General features: G+C 39.1%; 1 protein-coding gene across 4 annotated transcripts in view; it reads left to right on the top strand.

The window, feature by feature from the left end:
- Nucleotides 1–1664, top strand: part of svild (supervillin d) — a 48274-nt gene extending 46610 nt beyond the window's left edge. For all 4 annotated transcript variants that reach the window (XM_080872234.1, XM_080872233.1, XM_080872235.1 and 1 more), the window contains one exon: nt 8–1664. In XM_080872234.1, the coding sequence (XP_080728360.1) occupies nt 8–94 (87 nt within the window). In that variant the 3' untranslated portion in view covers nt 95–1664. The remainder of the gene's footprint in view (nt 1–7) is intronic.
- The last annotated feature ends 17424 nt before the right edge of the window (nt 1665–19088 follow it).

Here is a 19088-nt window from a genome sequence, read left to right as displayed (position 1 = left end):
TTTATAGAAACTTCTTGAGATGAGTCGCGTTGAGTTCAACGCTCTGCCAAACTGGAAGCAAAAGAATCTGAAGAAAAGCAAGGGTCTGTTTTAAAACCGCATCGTTTTCTTCACGCATCTGTTGGGTCTTTTTTATTTTTAACGTGTTTTATTAAAAACAAACAGGCCTCATTTTGTAGAAAGACTTAGGAAAAGCAAATGTACAATTTTGTTCAAATGTTGATCTATTTTTAAAAAACAGTGCCATTTTCCCCCTTTATCAGTGAAATATTCTAGCCTATGTGCAATTGCTAACCTTTTTTTTTTTTTTAACCCTTGTATGGTGTTCGGGTCTGTGAGACCCGTGTTCAGTTTTTTTCAAAAGAAAAATTTAACAATTAATTATTTTTTTCACATGTAAATGTGTTGTGTCTTTCCACTCACTCCACTTGATTATAACTGATTTATTTATAACATTTTATATAAAAGAAAAACGAGAAGCACATTAATTCATAAATGTGATCTAACAAAGGTAAAGGGAAAAAATTAACCATGTTTGCTGTTCATATGTCTTGTAATTGGGATGAAGTAAACATCTGTTGAGTAATTTAACATAAAATTGTTTGATAGTGTTAATTTGGAAAGCCAAAACTCTAGCGGGTCCACCAGACCCATGAACACTGGCTGAGTAACAAAAATACGAACACCACACAAGGGTTAATAGAAATGTTTTGTTTTACATTTATCCTCATATTATAAATATGTAATATACCATAAATGTTTTTTATCAGTTTTATTTCTCATTTAAAACTGTGTTTGTTTATGAAAAAATGCCTGTGGTCTTTATACTTTGGGAATTTTATTTACTCCTTTTCTTTCTTTCTTTCTTTTTTTTTTTTTTTTTTTTGAAATGCGTCATGGAAAAGCCACCTCTGTGTTAAGAAAAACAATTGCACAGCAGAAATATGACATATCGACATATTTTGAGAACAGAGGAAGAAAAATTGAAGGTCTGTGCACAATTCCTGTAATCTATGATTCTCTGCTGCTCTTTAACCAGAGTGTTGATACAGACGTCTGATTCACACACAGAAAAATATTCAGTTTTTAGCATTTTTAAATTTGTGCAGACGCATGAGCAACAAAGCAATCTGCAAAACTCTCCCCCCCAAAAATTTCCTCGTTGATCATTAATATCGATTAGTTTGTTCTTATAATTAACTGCCCCTCTGGTTATCTGGGACCAAATCTAAGCTTTGTCTCATTTATGTTTTTCTGTGTATGTGTGATTTTTTTTTTTTTTTTTTTTTTTTTTTTTTTTTTTTTTTTTTTTTTTTTGTGAGCAAGGGTGCAACTTTTAAAAGTATTAGGTGTGTGTTGTGAAGAGAGACTGAGAGAAACTGTGCTGCATAACTGCCTTTAATGCAAACGTACTCCCTGTAATGATATGATGGTATATACAGCATGCTGGTAGTAAAGCTGCCTGTCACGTCTGAACTAGAACACTCTCTGCATGGTGTTCACAATCATGCATTCATTATGTTGCAATATGCATCTTTTTTGTGATTAAATAAGATCTGTATGATTTGTTTGGGGCCAGCTTTTATTTTTTTTAGCACATAAAATAAAAGTTTGGTGGTTTGGAAATGAGATGCTCAGTATTCCCTTTTCAAATAAAATGTATTAAAAAAATTATGTATTCTGATGTAATTATTCAGAGAGTATTGGGAATAATTTCATCATCACTCTCATTGTTAGCCTCATAAACAAAAGTAGATAGAGAGATAGATATAGAGGGGAAACTGCACAATCCAGTGATAATACGATGAGACGCTTCGAGCAGAGGCTCCAGCCGTCCATTCCAACACAAACACAAAGTATCACTCATAATTCAACAATAAAATAGCTTCATGTTGTGGCCATCACATAGTGATTCAGGATCTGAAAGTGAACAGATTTAACGTACATCATGCTTTGACAGGTTTATCATTTTCATTTCACACGTAAAACAGATTCATTCCAACCAGCTCTCATTCCCAACGTGTAAAATATCGACTTGTCACAATCGTCTGTATTTTACGCGTCAGGATGAGAACGTGTCGTAGGTAAACCTATTCATCTGCTAGTCAGGAAATCACATGGCAGCTACTCGGTGCTTCTAGGTATGTAGATGTGATGTGGTCAGGATGATCTGTTGACTTTAAAATGTTGGAAGCCAGAGGGGCTCCTCTGAGTATTTCAGAAACTGCTGATCTACTGATCACATAATCTCTGTAGTTTACAGAGAATGGTCCGAGAAAGAGAAAATATCCAGTGAGTGGCAGTTCTCTGGGCAAAAATGGGTTCCAATGAGGGCAACAGTAACTAACCAGTTGTTACAACCAAGGTGTGCAGAAAAGCATCTCTGAAGCCTTAACGTGTCAAACCATGAAGCAGATGAGCTGCAGCAGCAGAAGACCAGACTGTCAGCTAAGAACAGGAAAGTAAGACTAAACACTCAAGGTCAGCACATTTGGACAACATATGGTTGGGAAAACATTGCCTGGTGTGATGAGTCTCAATTTCTGCTGCAACATTTGGATTGTAGGGTCAGAATGGACCCATCCTGCCATATAGCCAGGCTGGTGGTGGTGGTGGTGTAATGATATTGGGAATATGTTCTTGGCACTTTTTGGGGGTATTGTTGCTGACCATTTCCATCTCTGACCAAAATATATCCAGTATCTGATGGCTGCCTACAGCAGGATAACTCACCATCTTACAAAGCTTATATAATCTCAGACTGTTTTCTTGAACATGACCATGAGTTCACTGTACTCAAATGGCCTCCACAGTCACCAAATCTCAATCTAATAGAGCACCTTTGGGATGTCGTGGAAGAGAAGTATGAGGGGCCGTAAGGGACATTATTACTGAAACGCTCTCACACACACTACTGAAACGCTCTCACACACACTACTGAAACGCTCTCACACACACTACTGAAACACTCTCACACACACTACTGAAATTTTAGCTCTCACACACACTACTGAAACGCTCTCACACACACTACTGAAACTTTAGCTCTCACACACACTACTGAAACACTCTCACACACACTACTGAAACGCTCTCACACACACTACTGAAATTTTAGCTCTCACACACACTACTGAAACGCTCTCACACACACTACTGAAACTTTAGCTCTCACACACACTACTGAAACACTCTCACACACACTACTGAAATTTTAGCTCTCACACACACAACTGAAACGCTCTCACACACACTACTGAAACGCTCTCACACACACTACTGAAATTTTAGCTCTCACACACACAACTGAAACGCTCTCACACACACTACTGAAATTTTAGCTCTCACACACACTACTGAAACGCTCTCACACACACTACTGAAATTTTAGCTCTCACACACACTACTGAAACGCTCTCACACACACTACTGAAACGCTCTCACACACACTACTGAAATGCTCTCACACACACAACTGAAACGCTCTCACACACACTACTGAAATTTTAGCTCTCACACACACTACTGAAACGCTCTCACACACACTACTGAAACGCTCTCACACACACTACTGAAACGCTCTCACACACACTACTGAAATTTTAGCTCTCACACACACTACTGAAACGCTCTCACACACACTACTGAAATTTTAGCTCTCACACACACTACTGAAATTTTAGCTCTCACAGACACAACTGAAACGCTCTCACACACACTACTGAAACGCTCTCACACACACTACTGAAACGCTCTCACACACACAACTGAAACGCTCTCACACACACTACTGAAACGCTCTCACACACACTACTGAAATTTTAGCTCTCACACACACTACTGAAACGCTCTCACACACACTACTGAAATTTTAGCTCTCACACACACTACTGAAACGCTCTCACACACACAACTGAAACGCTCTCACACACACTACTGAAACGCTCTCACACACACAACTGAAACGCTCTCACACACACTACTGAAACGCTCTCATACACACTACTGAAACGCTCTCACACACACTACTGAAATTTTAGCTCTCACACACACTACTGAAACGCTCTCACACACACTACTGAAATTTTAGCTCTCACACACACAACTGAAACGCTCTCACACACACTACTGAAACGCTCTCACACACACTACTGAAATTTTAGCTCTCACACACACTACTGAAACGCTCTCACACACACTACTGAAACGCTCTCACACACACTACTGAAATTTTAGCTCTCACACACACTACTGAAATTTTAGCTCTCACACACACTACTGAAACGCTCTCACACACACTACTGAAATTTTAGCTCTCACACACACTACTGAAACGCTCTCACACACACTACTGAAACGCTCTCACACACACTACTGAAACGCTCTCACACACACTACTGACATTTTAGCTCTCACACACACTACTGAAACGCTCTCACACACACTACTGAAATTTTAGCTCTCACACACACTACTGAAACGCTCTCACACACACTACTGAAACCAGAGGCATTTCCGCTGAACAGGAAGTTGTTTCCTGACAAGGAAACTGATGGAAAAAGTGGTATATTTCAAAACACTACAAGGATGTCTACTCAGCAACCTGCTAGTACAGCAGTCCCCAACCTTTTTTGCGCCACGTAAACGATATAAAAATAAAAAAACGATAAATACCATGAAAACCATAAATAGAAATGTGTTCGAATTTTTGTGGAGGAATAAAACCCATTACATAGAAAGATCTCAGCTTGTGAAGGGATACAATAAAGGTGGTATCAAAACTCCAGAATTGGAATTTATGGTTGGCACCCTTAGAATTAAATGGTTAAAATCTTGTCTGTCACAGCCAGACTCTACTTAGCCCCACATCCCATGATTCTTGTTTAATAAAATAGTATACAGGATTAGACTTTATTTTGAAATGTGATTTTGCGGCAAATAAAATCCCCATAAAGATATCAAACTTTCCAAAACAGACGTTGCATTTTTGGGAAAATGAGATGTACCCACAACTTCTCCCCATAATTCAACCTTATGGAATAATAGGGTAATAACACTTAATCAAAAATCAATTTTCAAGAGTGACTGGTTTGAACAAAAATATTATATTCATAACAGATTTGTTGGATGATAAAGGTGTCATTCTAAGTTACACAGAACTTTCAGAAAAATATTGTCTAAACTGTTCTCAAAGAGAATATAACTAATTTTGTGAACTGGTCCCACTGCCTCTGCTTCATTTGATTAAAATTTTTATGATATACAATAATTTCTCATCAGTGCTCCCAAATTTATTGCTAGGGCAATGTCAGCTGTTTGATAAAAATGCAATAAGAAATTTGTTAGTAGTTTCTTCAAAGACAAAATATTTCATAGTTACAACAGAATGGTTACATGGCATGGTTCTAGTTTAGTTATTTCATATACACTGGATAAAGCATACTAAAAATTTATGAAATAGCCTATTCTACCTAAAGTTAAAGAAACACACTTTAAACAAAACTAATACTGTGGCAGAATTTCTAAAAAAAGAGATTTGGCTTTGAGGTGGATCAGTGTTCTTTTTGTACTGATGAAAATGAAACCCTAGAACATCTTTTTTTTTTCTATGCCCTATCACACAATGTATTTGGTGCAACTTAAAAAATTGGATTTCCCTAAATATTAATGATGTGCCACTGTTTGAATTACATCATAATTTTTTTTATATGGATCATCTAGCATTGGATGTCTCAGACATTATTAACATCATCATACTTTTGAGTAAATATCATATCCATTGTGCTAAATGGAGGAACGCTAAGCCTTCTCTCCCTGGTTTTATTGATGATTTTAAGATATTTTTCTTTGCTAAAAAAGACAAAAAGCACATATGCCAAAAAAATAACCAGGATAATGCACGTCTCCCGCTATTCTAAATTTTGACTTATGCTGAGGCTAATATATTGTTAAGTAATGCAGCTGTCTCACTAAGGTCCAGAATCGATTTGTTCCAGGATTCGATTCAATTCAATTCGATTTGATTATGGGGAATTTTGACAGTCAGAAATATTATAATTCAGATCAGTACATTTACATATTTTTGTATTTAAAAAAAGGAAGCTGACACACGCAAGACTTTATCAAAGGTGTGAGCATCACAGCAGATGCCTTTGTGTCAAAGTAGCTGAAGATAAAACACATAAAAACATGAAGGTGGTTTTCCTGACCTGGGATTTTATAAAAAATATTCTGCAGTACATCAAAAACGAAAGAAAACCATTAATCAACATATGAACGTTACCTCTGACGTTACAGCGGTTTTATTAGAGACACGGCTAACGTTTTGCATTTTGCATAATTTTAAAAAGTTTAAATTTATTCAGTATTGAATGGCAGAAATTAGGTTTTCTTTTCGGAAGTATGTAAAATGAAAAAAAAAAAAAAAAAAACAGCGGCCAACTGCGCTGTAAACAACAGTAGACTTGTGCCTAACAAGCAAGCGAATAATGCAGAAAACAGATTTTTAGACGGGAAACTGTTCTTGAAGTACAGAGAGAGAGAAAGAGAGAGAGAGGGCTGTGCATGACGTGCGATTTTATCGTGGTGGAAGCAAAACAGTGAAGGAATTCATGACGATGTTTATGTGAAGCGCAGTTTGGATCTTCTTTTGCTGCTGGTTCAGTCAATATTGTTTGGAGAGAGATCAAACTAACAGCTTTAGAATCGGCGCAAAAACGGCGTGAAAACAAAGCGCGGACCTGCCGACAGATCAGAGTCAGCGAGCTGTCGGCTTTCAGCCCCGACCGTGTCCGTGCTGTCGGGTGAGAAAGGCGACATCTCACTGATTCTGATCCGCGGGTCCGCGCTGTGTGTTTACGTCTTTGTGCAGAAGCCGTGTACCTGCTCTCATTTACTGTCTTAGCTGTTTGGTGGTTGTTGAAATTTTGTGAGGTTTCACCAGAGATTCTGGCATTTCGGGCAAAATAAATTTATATTAAAAAATCGATTCAGGATTTTAATGAATCGATTTCACGTTATCCAAGCCAGAATCGATTTTAATCAATAAATCGATTATAAAAACCCACCCCTAACTAACAGGTTGCTGAGTAGACATCTGTGTAGTGGTTTGTTTGAAATCTAACACTTTTTCCTTCAGTTTCCTTGTCAAGAATTAACTTCCTGTTTAACTGAAATGCCTTCCTGTTCAACTGAAATGCCTTCCTGTTCAACTGAAACGCCTTCCTGTTCAACTGAAACACCTTCCTGTTTAACTGAAATGCCTTCCTGTTCACTGAAATGACTTGGTTTTTCAGTAGTGTGTGTGAGAGCGTTTCAGTAGTGTGTGTGAGAGCTAAAATTTCAGTAGTGTGTGTGAGAGCGTTTCAGTTGTGTGTGTGAGAGCGTTTCAGTAGTGTGTGTGAGAGCATTTCAGTAGTGTGTGTGAGAGCGTTTCAGTTGTGTGTGTGAGAGCGTTTCAGTAGTGTGTGTGAGAGCGTTTCAGTAGTGTGTGTGAGAGCTAAAATTTCAGTAGTGTGTGTGAGAGCGTTTCAGTAGTGTGTGTGAGAGCGTTTCAGTAGTGTGTGTGAGAGCTAAAATTTCAGTAGTGTGTGTGAGAGCGTTTCAGTTGTGTGTGTGAGAGTGTTTCAGTTGTGTGTGTGAGAGCGTTTCAGTTGTGTGTGTGAGAGAGCGTTTCAGTAGTGTGTGTGAGAGCGTTTCAGTAGTGTGTGTGAGAGCGTTTCAGTTGTGTGTGTGAGAGCGTTTCAGTAGTGTGTGTGAGAGCGTTTCAGTAGTGTGTGTGAGAGCTAAAATTTCAGTAGTGTGTGTGAGAGCGTTTCAGTAGTGTGTGTGAGAGCTAAAATTTCAGTAGTGTGTGTGAGAGCATTTCAGTAGTGTGTGTGAGAGCGTTTCAGTAGTGTGTGTGAGAGCGTTTCAGTAGTGTGTGTGAGAGCTAAAATTTCAGTAGTGTGTGTGAGAGCGTTTCAGTTGTGTGTGTGAGAGCGTTTCAGTTGTGTGTGTGAGAGCGTTTCAGTTGTGTGTGTGAGAGCTAAAATTTCAGTAGTGTGTGTGAGAGTGTTTCAGTTGTGTGTGTGAGAGCGTTTCAGTAGTGTGTGTGAGAGCTAAAATTTCAGTAGTGTGTGTGAGAGCGTTTCAGTTGTGTGTGTGAGAGCGTTTCAGTTGTGTGTGTGAGAGCGTTTCAGTTGTGTGTGTGAGAGCTAAAATTTCAGTAGTGTGTGTGAGAGCGTTTCAGTTGTGTGTGTGAGAGCGTTTCAGTTGTGTGTGTGAGAGCGTTTCAGTTGTGTGTGTGAGAGCTAAAATTTCAGTAGTGTGTGTGAGAGTGTTTCAGTAGTGTGTGTGAGAGCGTTTCAGTAGTGTGTGTGTGAGAGCTAAAATTTCAGTAGTGTGTGTGTGAGAGCTAAAATTTCAGTAGTGTGTGTGAGAGCGTTTCAGTAGTGTGTGTGAGAGCGTTTCAGTAGTGTGTGTGAGAACGTTTCAGTAGTGTGTGTGAGAGCGTTTCAGTAGTGTGTGTGAGAGCGTTTCAGTAGTGTGTGTGAGAGCTAAAATTTCAGTAGTGTGTGTGAGAACGTTTCAGTAGTGTGTGTGAGAGCGTTTCAGTAGTGTGTGTGAGAGCTAAAATTTCAGTAGTGTGTGTGAGAGCGTTTCAGTAGTGTGTGTGAGAGCGTTTCAGTTGTGTGTGTGAGAGCTAAAATTTCAGTAGTGTGTGTGAGAGCGTTTCAGTAGTGTGTGTGAGAGCGTTTCAGTAGTGTGTGTGAGAGCGTTTCAGTAGTGTGTGTGAGAACGTTTCAGTAGTGTGTGTGAGAGCGTTTCAGTAGTGTGTGTGAGAGCGTTTCAGTAGTGTGTGTGAGAGCGTTTCAGTAGTGTGTGTGAGAACGTTTCAGTAGTGTGTGTGAGAGCTAAAATTTCAGTAGTGTATGTGAGAACGTTTCAGTAGTGTGTGTGAGAACTTTTCAGTAGTGTGTGTGAGAGCGTTTCAGTAGTGTGTGTGAGAGCTAAAATTTCAGTAGTGTGTGTGAGAGCTAAAATTTCAGTAGTGTGTGTGAGAGCGTTTCAGTTGTGTGTGTGAGAGCTAAAATTTCAGTAGTGTGTGTGAGAGCTAAAATTTCAGTAGTGTGTGTGAGAGCGTTTCAGTTGTTTGTGTGAGAGCGTTTCAGTAATAATGTCCCTTACGGCACCTCATAGTGAAGAGTGAGGTCATGGATGTGCAGTCAACAAATTTGCAGCAACTGTGTGATGCTATCATGTCAATATGTTAGTCATTAAACAAAACACTATTAAACAAAAATGTTAATTTAATAGATTCTTATTTTTAAAACCACTATACTGATGTCCAGAGACCTGTCTGTTCTGACACGCCTTTGCAATCTGCAGTTTTTAGAAGTGACCAGAAGAGGGTGCTGTCTGTCTGGCCAACCTTCACTCCTGTTTAAACACTGTGTTTTCTCCCCCCTACAAATCTCTCCAGCCTTTTCGTTCATAAATATTTAAAAGCTGACGAGCAGAACAAGAAACTTTAAAAACAAACTTGCCAGATGAAAGTTTCATTTGTAGGCGGATGTTCTGGAAATTTCTTCAACACCATGTCAACAGCAGTCATGAATATTTGTCATGCCTGCCTGCCTGACTCATGCATTGGAATAGCTGTTTTGGACAACACCTGCTCATTTAGGATGCAGTACATCTGTGCCTCACACTCTCAGGGTCACTGACAAGCAAAACAAACCCAGATAGATGTGCACCATATGGATTACACACTCACCACCTCATCGCTTATCTACATTCTCATTTCATATAGACGCCAACAAGAATGCGGCAGTAAAGCTTTCTCTACAACAGATTACAGAATGCTGTCATTGCTCCTCCAACAGCAGAGAGATGAGAGGCCGGTGGGTTTATTTATCATAAACTGTGGCTTGCATTAATCACCTGCATCGTTCTGCCTTCTGGCTCAGGTGCCACAGCAGCCCACGATGTGGCTGACATGCAGACAAACAAAGCCGATGCTAATACAAAGCAGATTAGCTTGACTAATGATGTCCTGGATGTTAGATGACGGAGCTGGGCCTCAGCTGGAAAAACATGAACTAAACTCAGTCTGAAGAAGAAATTAAGAATTAAGAAAATTTAAGAGTTCTTACTTTACACCCCGAGTTTGTACATATACAATGTGCAAGTGACTAGAAACAAATACTCCTCTGTCGATGTTTGTTGCCCATCCAGTTCATAAGGACACACCCAGCTAGGTTATGCAGGAAGATGCAGCTAGTACATGTTTAACTTAGCTTAGCTTATCTTAGCTCAAACACTTGTTTAAAGTGTTATAGCCTACCTCCAATTAAAGATATTGTAATTTTCCTACAAGCACTTGTAAGCTCACTGGTTAGCAATAAGTTCTAAACTAAACTTAAGTGCAGGAATGAAACATTCCCAGATTATATCTTGGGCCTGGATGAGGAACGCCCTGGAGTTTTAGCTAGTTGCCGTCAGCTGCTTCCAACCAAGAAACTGCTCTAATCTCAGTTTATAATTTTTTTTAAAATCTGATAAATGTCATATTTAACCAAATTACTGACAAACAGTTGAACTATGTTAAATAACTGGCTGTTGGACAGAGCCTTAAAATATATGCTTACTTTCATTGTTTTGTTGTTATATTTTTGTAAAGTAGCTTTGAATCAAAAATTCAAACCAATCCTATTTTAATTTTTTGTCTTAAAAAGTGGATAAATAAAAACAGTTGAGACTATGTGTAACACTACAATTTTACCAGTATTTTTTTTTTTTTTTACTTTTGCCACTGCCAGACTGGATTTTTTGTGTTATTTGTTGCATTTTTACCTCAGCCATTCAAATTGCTAACGCTATCCTTGTGATCAGTTCCCAAGTGAACGCAGAGCTCTGTGTTCCAATTGCAAGACTTACAAAGGATACAAAAATAGCCTCAGCGTATTTTTTTTCTCATTTTAGTTTGTTTACCTTTTATGCTGAAAGATGGGATGAAGTCATAATTGCTCTGCACGAGCTGAGAACATCAATATAACAGGCTATCAAAAGAAAAAACACTCCACCAAAAGTCTTCCCAGGAGACATTTTAGAAGAACTGATTGTGTGTGATGAGCCAATCAATCCTCATATGCTGTGGACTGTATGTTTACACTCTGGCTTTTTAGAGGCTTTCTTATACTATCATGCATATCATTTGAAGCATCAGATAGCAGCCCCTTATGGACAAGACAAGTGAGTTCTTCAGATTTTAATAACTCACAAAACAGTTCTATCTGGCTCATTTGAAAGGAGAAAAAAAAAGAAAGAAAGAAAAAAAAAATCATGTTTGTATGTGAGAAATCCAACGCTTTGAAAAATTCATTGTCACTCTGAGTGCAGCAGCCAATATCAAAGTGAAAGAAACCTGCAATAACCTTGGAAGTGCCTGTGTGTGTGTGTGTGTGTGTGTGTGTGTGTGTGTGTGTGTGTGTGTGTGTGTGTGTGTGTGTGTGTCGATGTGTGTGCGCACAACTGGTAGGAATAGAGGTGATAATGCTGCTAATCAATGTTGCTCCCTGGCTTCTCTCCCAGCAGTGCTCTGTCTTTGGATTTCTGCTACTGAGATGAAATTTAGTAACTTCTCTGAGACTGCTGGAGAGCTGCAGGATTAATGTACGGAGCTGTCTAATTCATTCTCCTCACAATATGCTTTGATCTATGAGGTATGACTCATATTAAAACACCTCGAACCATTTCAGATTAGTCTGAAAGTTTTTCAAGACATTGAATTTTATCTTACAGTGATTGTTATGCATCACATGTCTATTAAAGGGAATATTAACAAAAGAAATATGAATAAAAATCTGCTGTCTCTTTTCTAGTCAGTGTCATCAGAGTAGTTTCTTTTAGTTTCCATGAAACTGCAGAAAGGAGAATCAGAAGCCACTGATCCTGTGGAAACCTTCAGTTCCTCTGGAATCTCGGGTATAACCCAAACAGTTGGCGAAAAATGTGTTGTTGGTTGCTCAGTGGAATCACAAAGAGGGTGTCCTTGTGATTACAGTCACACTGATACAGAGACTAGTCTGCAACTGTCTGGCAACCACTTGGCAACCACTGGTCAGTAAAAAATTTGTATTCCCCCTGGCAACTATGTTGCCAGTTGCTGGCAGTCAGTACCACAAAACCAATTGCAAAATGGAATTTCTTTATGCACTGAAAAACTACAGGGTTTTTCGTCACTGCTTCGTTTTTGGTTTTTTGGGTTGTTTTTTTCAGACTCGTACCCAGAGGTCAGACCAGGCATAACCAGGCTGCTGCATTTCAGCCTTGGGTAATACAGACACCAGCTCAACCAGTGAACTAAACTGGTGCCCTCATGGCCACCAGTTTGCATGGAAGATGGCGATTTGTCTGCAAACATCAAATACATGCCAAGCAATAGTAAAAATGTGAAATGCACCATGCAAATTGGAAATAAAGAACTTTTACTTTGAAGGTGAACTTTATTCGTTTCCTGTTTGCAGCACATTTTTTCAATCTTAAATGGTAAATGGCCTGTATTTGTATAGCTCTTTTACTTAGTCCCTAAGGACCCCAAAGCGCTTTACACTACACAATCTTCAATGCAGCTCAGAGATTAAATGGCGAGCGTTCGCAGATAAGTTGGCTATTGGCAACCATGGAAATCTGCTAGTGACTAAAACAATCACAAGGAGGGTTTTTTGCACCTTGTGATAGCTAGCAGTGTGTTGCAATCACTTGCCAACCAGTTGAGGATTGCATATTTTTGCCAGAGTGTCACTGACCAGTCTGTAGGCCTGCTTAAATGTTGCTTTATAGCAATCATTTTTCCAGCAACTGCCATTACAGCAACCACTTGGGTACTGGCTGCAACTACTCAGTTTTCCCTCCTGATTGTTGATTGCCAGATGGTCACAGACCAGCTGTGTTATGAGACCTTATTTATATTATCATATACTGCCACCATAGTTGTCACACATGCAAAATAGCAGAGGAAGTTAACGTCACATAATAAGTGGTCACATGTCCACAAAATATCTAAAGATGCTCAGACGTACTTAAATGATGTGCAAGCATTACAGTGAAAAGCCAAGTTAATCCAAAAGAGTCAGTCTTCTTAAACTTGCTTGTAGCTACTGAATCATTTTGCATATGTTTGCCTGCAGAGTTGCTGCGTAGGTGTTTCATTTCTGTCATCTCCAAAAGTCTGCCTGTGTTGATCCGTGCAGTTGCTCATTATGGTGACATTACAACAGAGATAAGTGTGATACAGAAGTTAGAGCTTCGCCTCACATATATACATACGGTATATTGTATCTTCTTTGCATTATAAAAATTTTCTCCATTTCTCTCGTTTTTTCTAAACATATTGCCAAGGCGAATAGATTTTTAAAAAGAAACTTCCAAACATTTCAGAGGAGCTCAGACAAATCCCTCCACGACTTTAGATTAAATTTTAGGCTTCTCCCAACCTCTCAAAAGTACAGAACTTTTGGCATTAGATTATCAAGCAGCTCAAACTTCACAAGGCTAATAGCATCCAGTCGTTTCCATCGTCAGGAGGAGGGCAAAGTAGAATTAAAGGAGAAGAAATCATGGCTGTCTTGCTTTGGATATGATGCATAAAGCTGCTCTGGTGGTCAGGGCTGGCCTAAATGGAATTCTCTTCTCTTTCCAGCAGATGGATTGAGCAGCAAGACGATGATAAAGAGGCCAGAGTGATGTATGAGAGAGAGAGGAAGATCTTTTCAATCAATCTGTCATCTGCAGTTCCTGTATCAGGATAGAGGCAGGCTTTTGTCGCTGGTAAATGTGTGTGTGTGTGTGCGCGTGCGTTTGGGTGTTTGCATTTAAATGGCATGCAGTACCTGCTATTTTCAGATGGGAATATGGGACTGAGAACGTATAGGGGTTTTTTGTTTTGTTTTTATGGTGAAAGTTGGAGTTTGGGTCCCTGTGCTTACGTGTGTGTGTAAGTGTGTTCAGATGCATTGTGTTAAAGTTAAGTAGGCAAACTGTCACCATCTGCTGCCTGGAAATACCCGCTGACATTTTACATCACACAATATAAATGCTCACTTCAGCGGTTGGCTCAGTGGAAGCAGCTCTACTAATCCCAAACATGTGAGTGTGTGTGTGTGTGAGATGTGCAAGTTGTTGTTTTTTTGTCTTCTTTCTGTTTAAACGACTACGATTTGAATAAACCAAAGCAGCACTTTTAACATCTCCTTTTTAAACAGTTTTTAGATCCCGTTTTCAGCCAACGAGCTGACGTTAAAAAAACGAACTTTAATATAATGCTCTGAATTGAAAACAGTACAGGCACTTTTAAATGCTAAAATATTTCAGTTCTTTATTTTGTTTTTGTCCATCCTACACACATTTCAGGCAGAAATCAAACATCTGGTGCTCTTGTTTCTGATTTGGTGCGTCAGTTTTCGTGGACAGAAGGATTTAAAAGCACACATGACCTTATTGTCTATGCTGATTTAAAAGGCCCTTATTCAGAGACACTAGCACAAGAAAAACTTGCAGGTCACTAAAAGATGTCCAGTAGAAGAAGTGGCAGGGTCGAGGCTGTACAGCTTCTTGTTCCAGCCTTGAAAATAATGGAGCTCATAAAAAGAACCTAAAATCACATATACACTGCAGAAGGGTTTAAAAAACATTTTTTTTTCTCTGGTTGGCATATTATTTCCTTCATTGAGGACAACAAAGCCATAGAGCCTTAGTTGAAAATTACTGGTGTGATGTGCATATTGCTAAAAGACTGCTGAAAGAACAGCTTTCTGTGGTTTACAGTGGAATGAGTAGAAAATGTGAACAGATTATGTGGGAGACTGACTCAGTAGAGAAGAAAGCAGCCGGCTGCGTTTTAATATCCATGATCATGCTTAGTGGAAGTCGTAGTTTATCCATTTAGGGATGGTAGTGTTCGTCAGACAGACGCCACTTTTCTTCATCCTGAAACATCACAGGTTTTTAGCTGGATTGGGAAAATGTCCCCAGAGGAATCGGGAGCATCTGAACCCAAATCATCAACACATGATATGATGTTAGAACCACCAGGGATCAAAATTTACTGTTTACTGTGTGAAGCCCTGACTTTCCCTCAAGAATTACCATAAAATTACTGGTTTGTTTGTTACAGTTGCCTGTGGTCTTCTCCTCCTTCAGGATCAGGATGCAGTTTGTGACAGGGGCGACTGCCAGGTGCTGCTTACATCAACTTTATTCCTTGGCTTTCAAATATTTTGGATCATTTTGGAACAAAAACAGGTAAATGATCTGCTGACACCAGCTCTAAGAAGGAAACACGGGTGCATTCTTTCACATCCCGCTGAAGGCAGCATTCGGCACTCTTCACTTTGATTTAGCAGCTGTAATTACATTTTGGTGCTCGTTTCATTTTTCTAAAGCGGAGAAATGATGAAAACAGTCAAAGTTCTGGGAACCTTCAACCCCTCAACCTCCCATCTTGTGGCATCCCCCACAGCGTTGTTTTTTGTAGCTGTTTCCTTCGTTGCCAAGTTTCTAAAACAGCGGTTTTAAATTTGGTGAAGGAGTAACACCACCGACCAGCCAATCAGTGGCATGCAGTCTGCTGATGTCACATTTTTGGATCTCCTCGGATCGCTTGGAAGCCGGGTGGAGTAGGTACCAAAACAGTAGCTGGTACCAGGAACTAGCAACAGCTATTCCGCATTCAGTATGTGGAAAAGTCTGGCACAATTTTCATTTCAAAATGTAAGTTTCTCTAACGCTGGTTAATGACTCAGTGCTTGTCAAAATAATGACATCACCACCGGTTCAGTCTTACTTCATGCCTAACTCTAGCATGCTAACATTCTAAACATAGTTATACTTGTAAAGTAACATTGTTTAGCTTTGATATTATTAGCACTGTGGCAAAGAGCTGCTTATCTTTTTAACTGACAATGACAACAACCATTGTCATCAACATGCACACATTTAAGGCTTAATTCCCCTACAAATGTATTTGTATTTTATCTGAAATTACTATATTTAACTACAAAGCCTTACCAATAGGTACATTCAAAAAATGGGGTAACAATTCAGCCTTTTATAGGAAGAAAAAAGTAATATTTTATAGAAAAAATGACGCAGGAAGTAACTTAAATAAGTGTGTAACTGTGGGTAATTTAGCAGCAATTCCTGAAGTTATGTGGTACTTCAAATTACACAGTACTATTATTTATGCAGTTCTTAAAATTACTTACAATCTATTTTTTCTTCCTTTTTGTGAAAACCTGAATTGTTATTATAGTGTATCTGCTGGGAAATATGTAGGAAAATGCATGATTACATGATGTCATTCATTTCTGTTCATTTCAGGTAACATTCCTTGAAATTCCCTTTAATTCTCTGAGATTTCTACAGGAGTCCTGGGCTATATAATAAAGTTCTATCAAACATTTCAACACAGTAAATTTAGGCTAATGCAAGAATAAATAAAAGCACTGTCTAAAAACAATCCTGTGACTGTAACTATGGAAAATCACAAGGGTGACAATCAAAACCTCAGTTACTATAATGTAAGACGTGTTACTATAATGTATGTCTGACACCAATAGAAACAGACAGTCTGCTGTCACTGAGCTTTGCTAATCTCAGAGGTTCAAAGCAGGCTGAGAAAAATGTGAAATTAATACAGTTCTTCCCAGGCCAACACGTCTCTGTGGGGTTTTAATATGAAAAGACGGCTTTGTAATTAAACCACAACCTCCGTACGATGTTGGGTCTCGCCTATCCTTGTTCTGTCTGTAGATTTATGTGCTTGATATTTCTAATTCTCACTAAGCACACCTGGGTCTTTGGCACAGCTAAACGGGGTTGTCCACTGTTTCTTACTGAGTGACCTTCAGCGTGGCAGAGGAAACTGAATTATTTCTGTGAGGGCGCCGTCGCTGTCCTGCTATCATTTCGTCTTTCTTACTCACTGTCACTCCCCTCATCCTGAAGTGCCTCTCTGCTTGCTGTTTATTACATGAACTGTTTTACTGCAAAATAACAGTTTTCTGCACCGTGTCACCCACTCCTCAACCCGAGCAAACGCTCTCAGAAGCAATCATGTAAAATGAAAAGTGTTTAATTTTTGTGCATGGCAGCATCATCCACTTTGCTCATCATCCCTCTGTCTGTTTTGTGCCTATGATGTCACATATCTTAAAATTTGGGATAAAAAAAACTAATTAAAATGATAATTACAGCCTGCACTGCTTATCTTAGCTTAACTTAAAAACTGAAAACAGCAAGCCTGACTGTTCGGTGCCAAGGTGTGTGTCAGACTGCTTCTTGAGCAGAGGTGGCGATAACCTGTTATCAGGTGGGTCACAGCTCTTGCAATTATTGTCAAATAGGTGAATTTTCTTAACCTGTTTTCAGTCTAATGCTAAGTTGAATGATTTATTTAGGCTATCAGCTAACTCACAAGAAGAAGTAGTGTTGAAGTATACTAAATAATATAGCCTAATTGACTGATTTGTATACATGACTGACTTAAATGAGCATTTCATTTAATCTGATCTGCACTTCAAAACACTCTAAACTTTTTTTCCTTTTTCATGGATTTTTACACACAAACAAAATTGTGGGTTTCTCATTTGAAGCTGCTGAGGGTTTGGTGACAGCTTGTTTATTAAATATAATAAAATCAGTGTAAAATGAGGACAGATGCATATAAAATCTGTGTGTGTGTGTGTGTGTGTGTGTGTGTGTGTGTGTGTGTGTGTGTGTGTGTGTGTGTGTGTGTGTGTGTGTGTGTGTGTGTTTAGTATGTAGTCATCTATTTTGTAGGTAAGCGCTTTGATGTTTCTTCCTACATTAGCCTTATTTTCCAGTATCTCTTACAGCAGACTTCCTAATTATCTGTATCAACAGTATGCACACCTTTATATCCCTCCTGTGGTTTTATACAAATGCCCATGCAGATGCTGTGAAATTGCCTTTACAGTTCTGTTTACCTTCGCCTGTGTGGTTCACTACCTGCACACAGTTACACTCGTGTACTGAAACAGAAACTTTCATGCTGCTACAACTCAACCCAGTCGTATCTAACGTTTTACATATCAGGAAATAATAAAACATTTTCTGGTCTTTACCAGGTGCTAAAATGATTTAAGTCCAAGCTCAGATGAACAGCAACACATGAGATATTACATAGTGTCATTATTTATTTATTAAAAGCCAAGTAGTGTGTGTAAACACAAGCACACCTCATAGTAGCTTGTAGAACCGGTCTCTTCAGGTCCCGCCACAGACTGAGGGCTGGACTTTGACCGGGCCGTTGCAGCACATTGATTCTTTTCTTTTTCAGCCATTCTGTTGTAGATTTGTTGCTGTGCTCGGGATCATTGTCCTGTTGCATGACCCACTTTGTGCCAAGCTTCAGCTGTCAGACAGATGGCCTCACATTTGACTCTAGAAGGACAGACGAGAAGTCTTGCAGTTTGTTCGGATGCAACTTTGTAAACCTAAGCTGTGCTGCCATGTTGTTTTTTTTTAGAGAGAAGATGCTTTCTCCTGGCGGCCCTTCCAAACAAGCCACACTTGTTCAGTGTTTTTCTAATTGTGATTCAGATTCTCTGAATATTGCATGGGCCTAACTTGTGTGAGTGAACGGGAACACTGATACCTGCCTTGAATGTTTTCAGCTTGTGAATAATGTTTCTCACTGTAGAATGATGGAATTGGATTATTTGGAAATGTCCTTGTAACCTTTTACAGATTGGCATGCAGCAGCAGTTTCTTCTCTACGATCATTTGTGATGTCTTTCCTTTTTGGCATTGTGTTAACACACACCCGTATGCTCCAAACCAGCAAACAGCCCAAAAAATCTCCTTTCACAGAGGTGCTCACGTCTCCTACTTACCCTCATCTTAACTCCTATGGAGGCAGTAAGGATGCATGATTTTAAAATAAGTAAAGACTCGGTGTCTGAGCTTGTGCTGGAATAATTGTAAGACCTGCTGAGAATAAGATGATTTTTTATTGATATGTAAAACATTAGAAATGAAAGAGGGCGTATTTTCTTTTATCTGAGCTATATGAGTTTCAGCAT

Source organism: Rhamphochromis sp. 'chilingali' (genome assembly GCF_963969265.1).
Source record: "Rhamphochromis sp. 'chilingali' genome assembly, chromosome: 22".
In the NCBI taxonomy this organism is placed as follows: domain Eukaryota; kingdom Metazoa; phylum Chordata; class Actinopteri; order Cichliformes; family Cichlidae; genus Rhamphochromis; species Rhamphochromis sp. 'chilingali'.
Note: the sequence above shows the minus strand (reverse complement) of the source record. Positions and strands in the feature narration are given on the sequence as shown.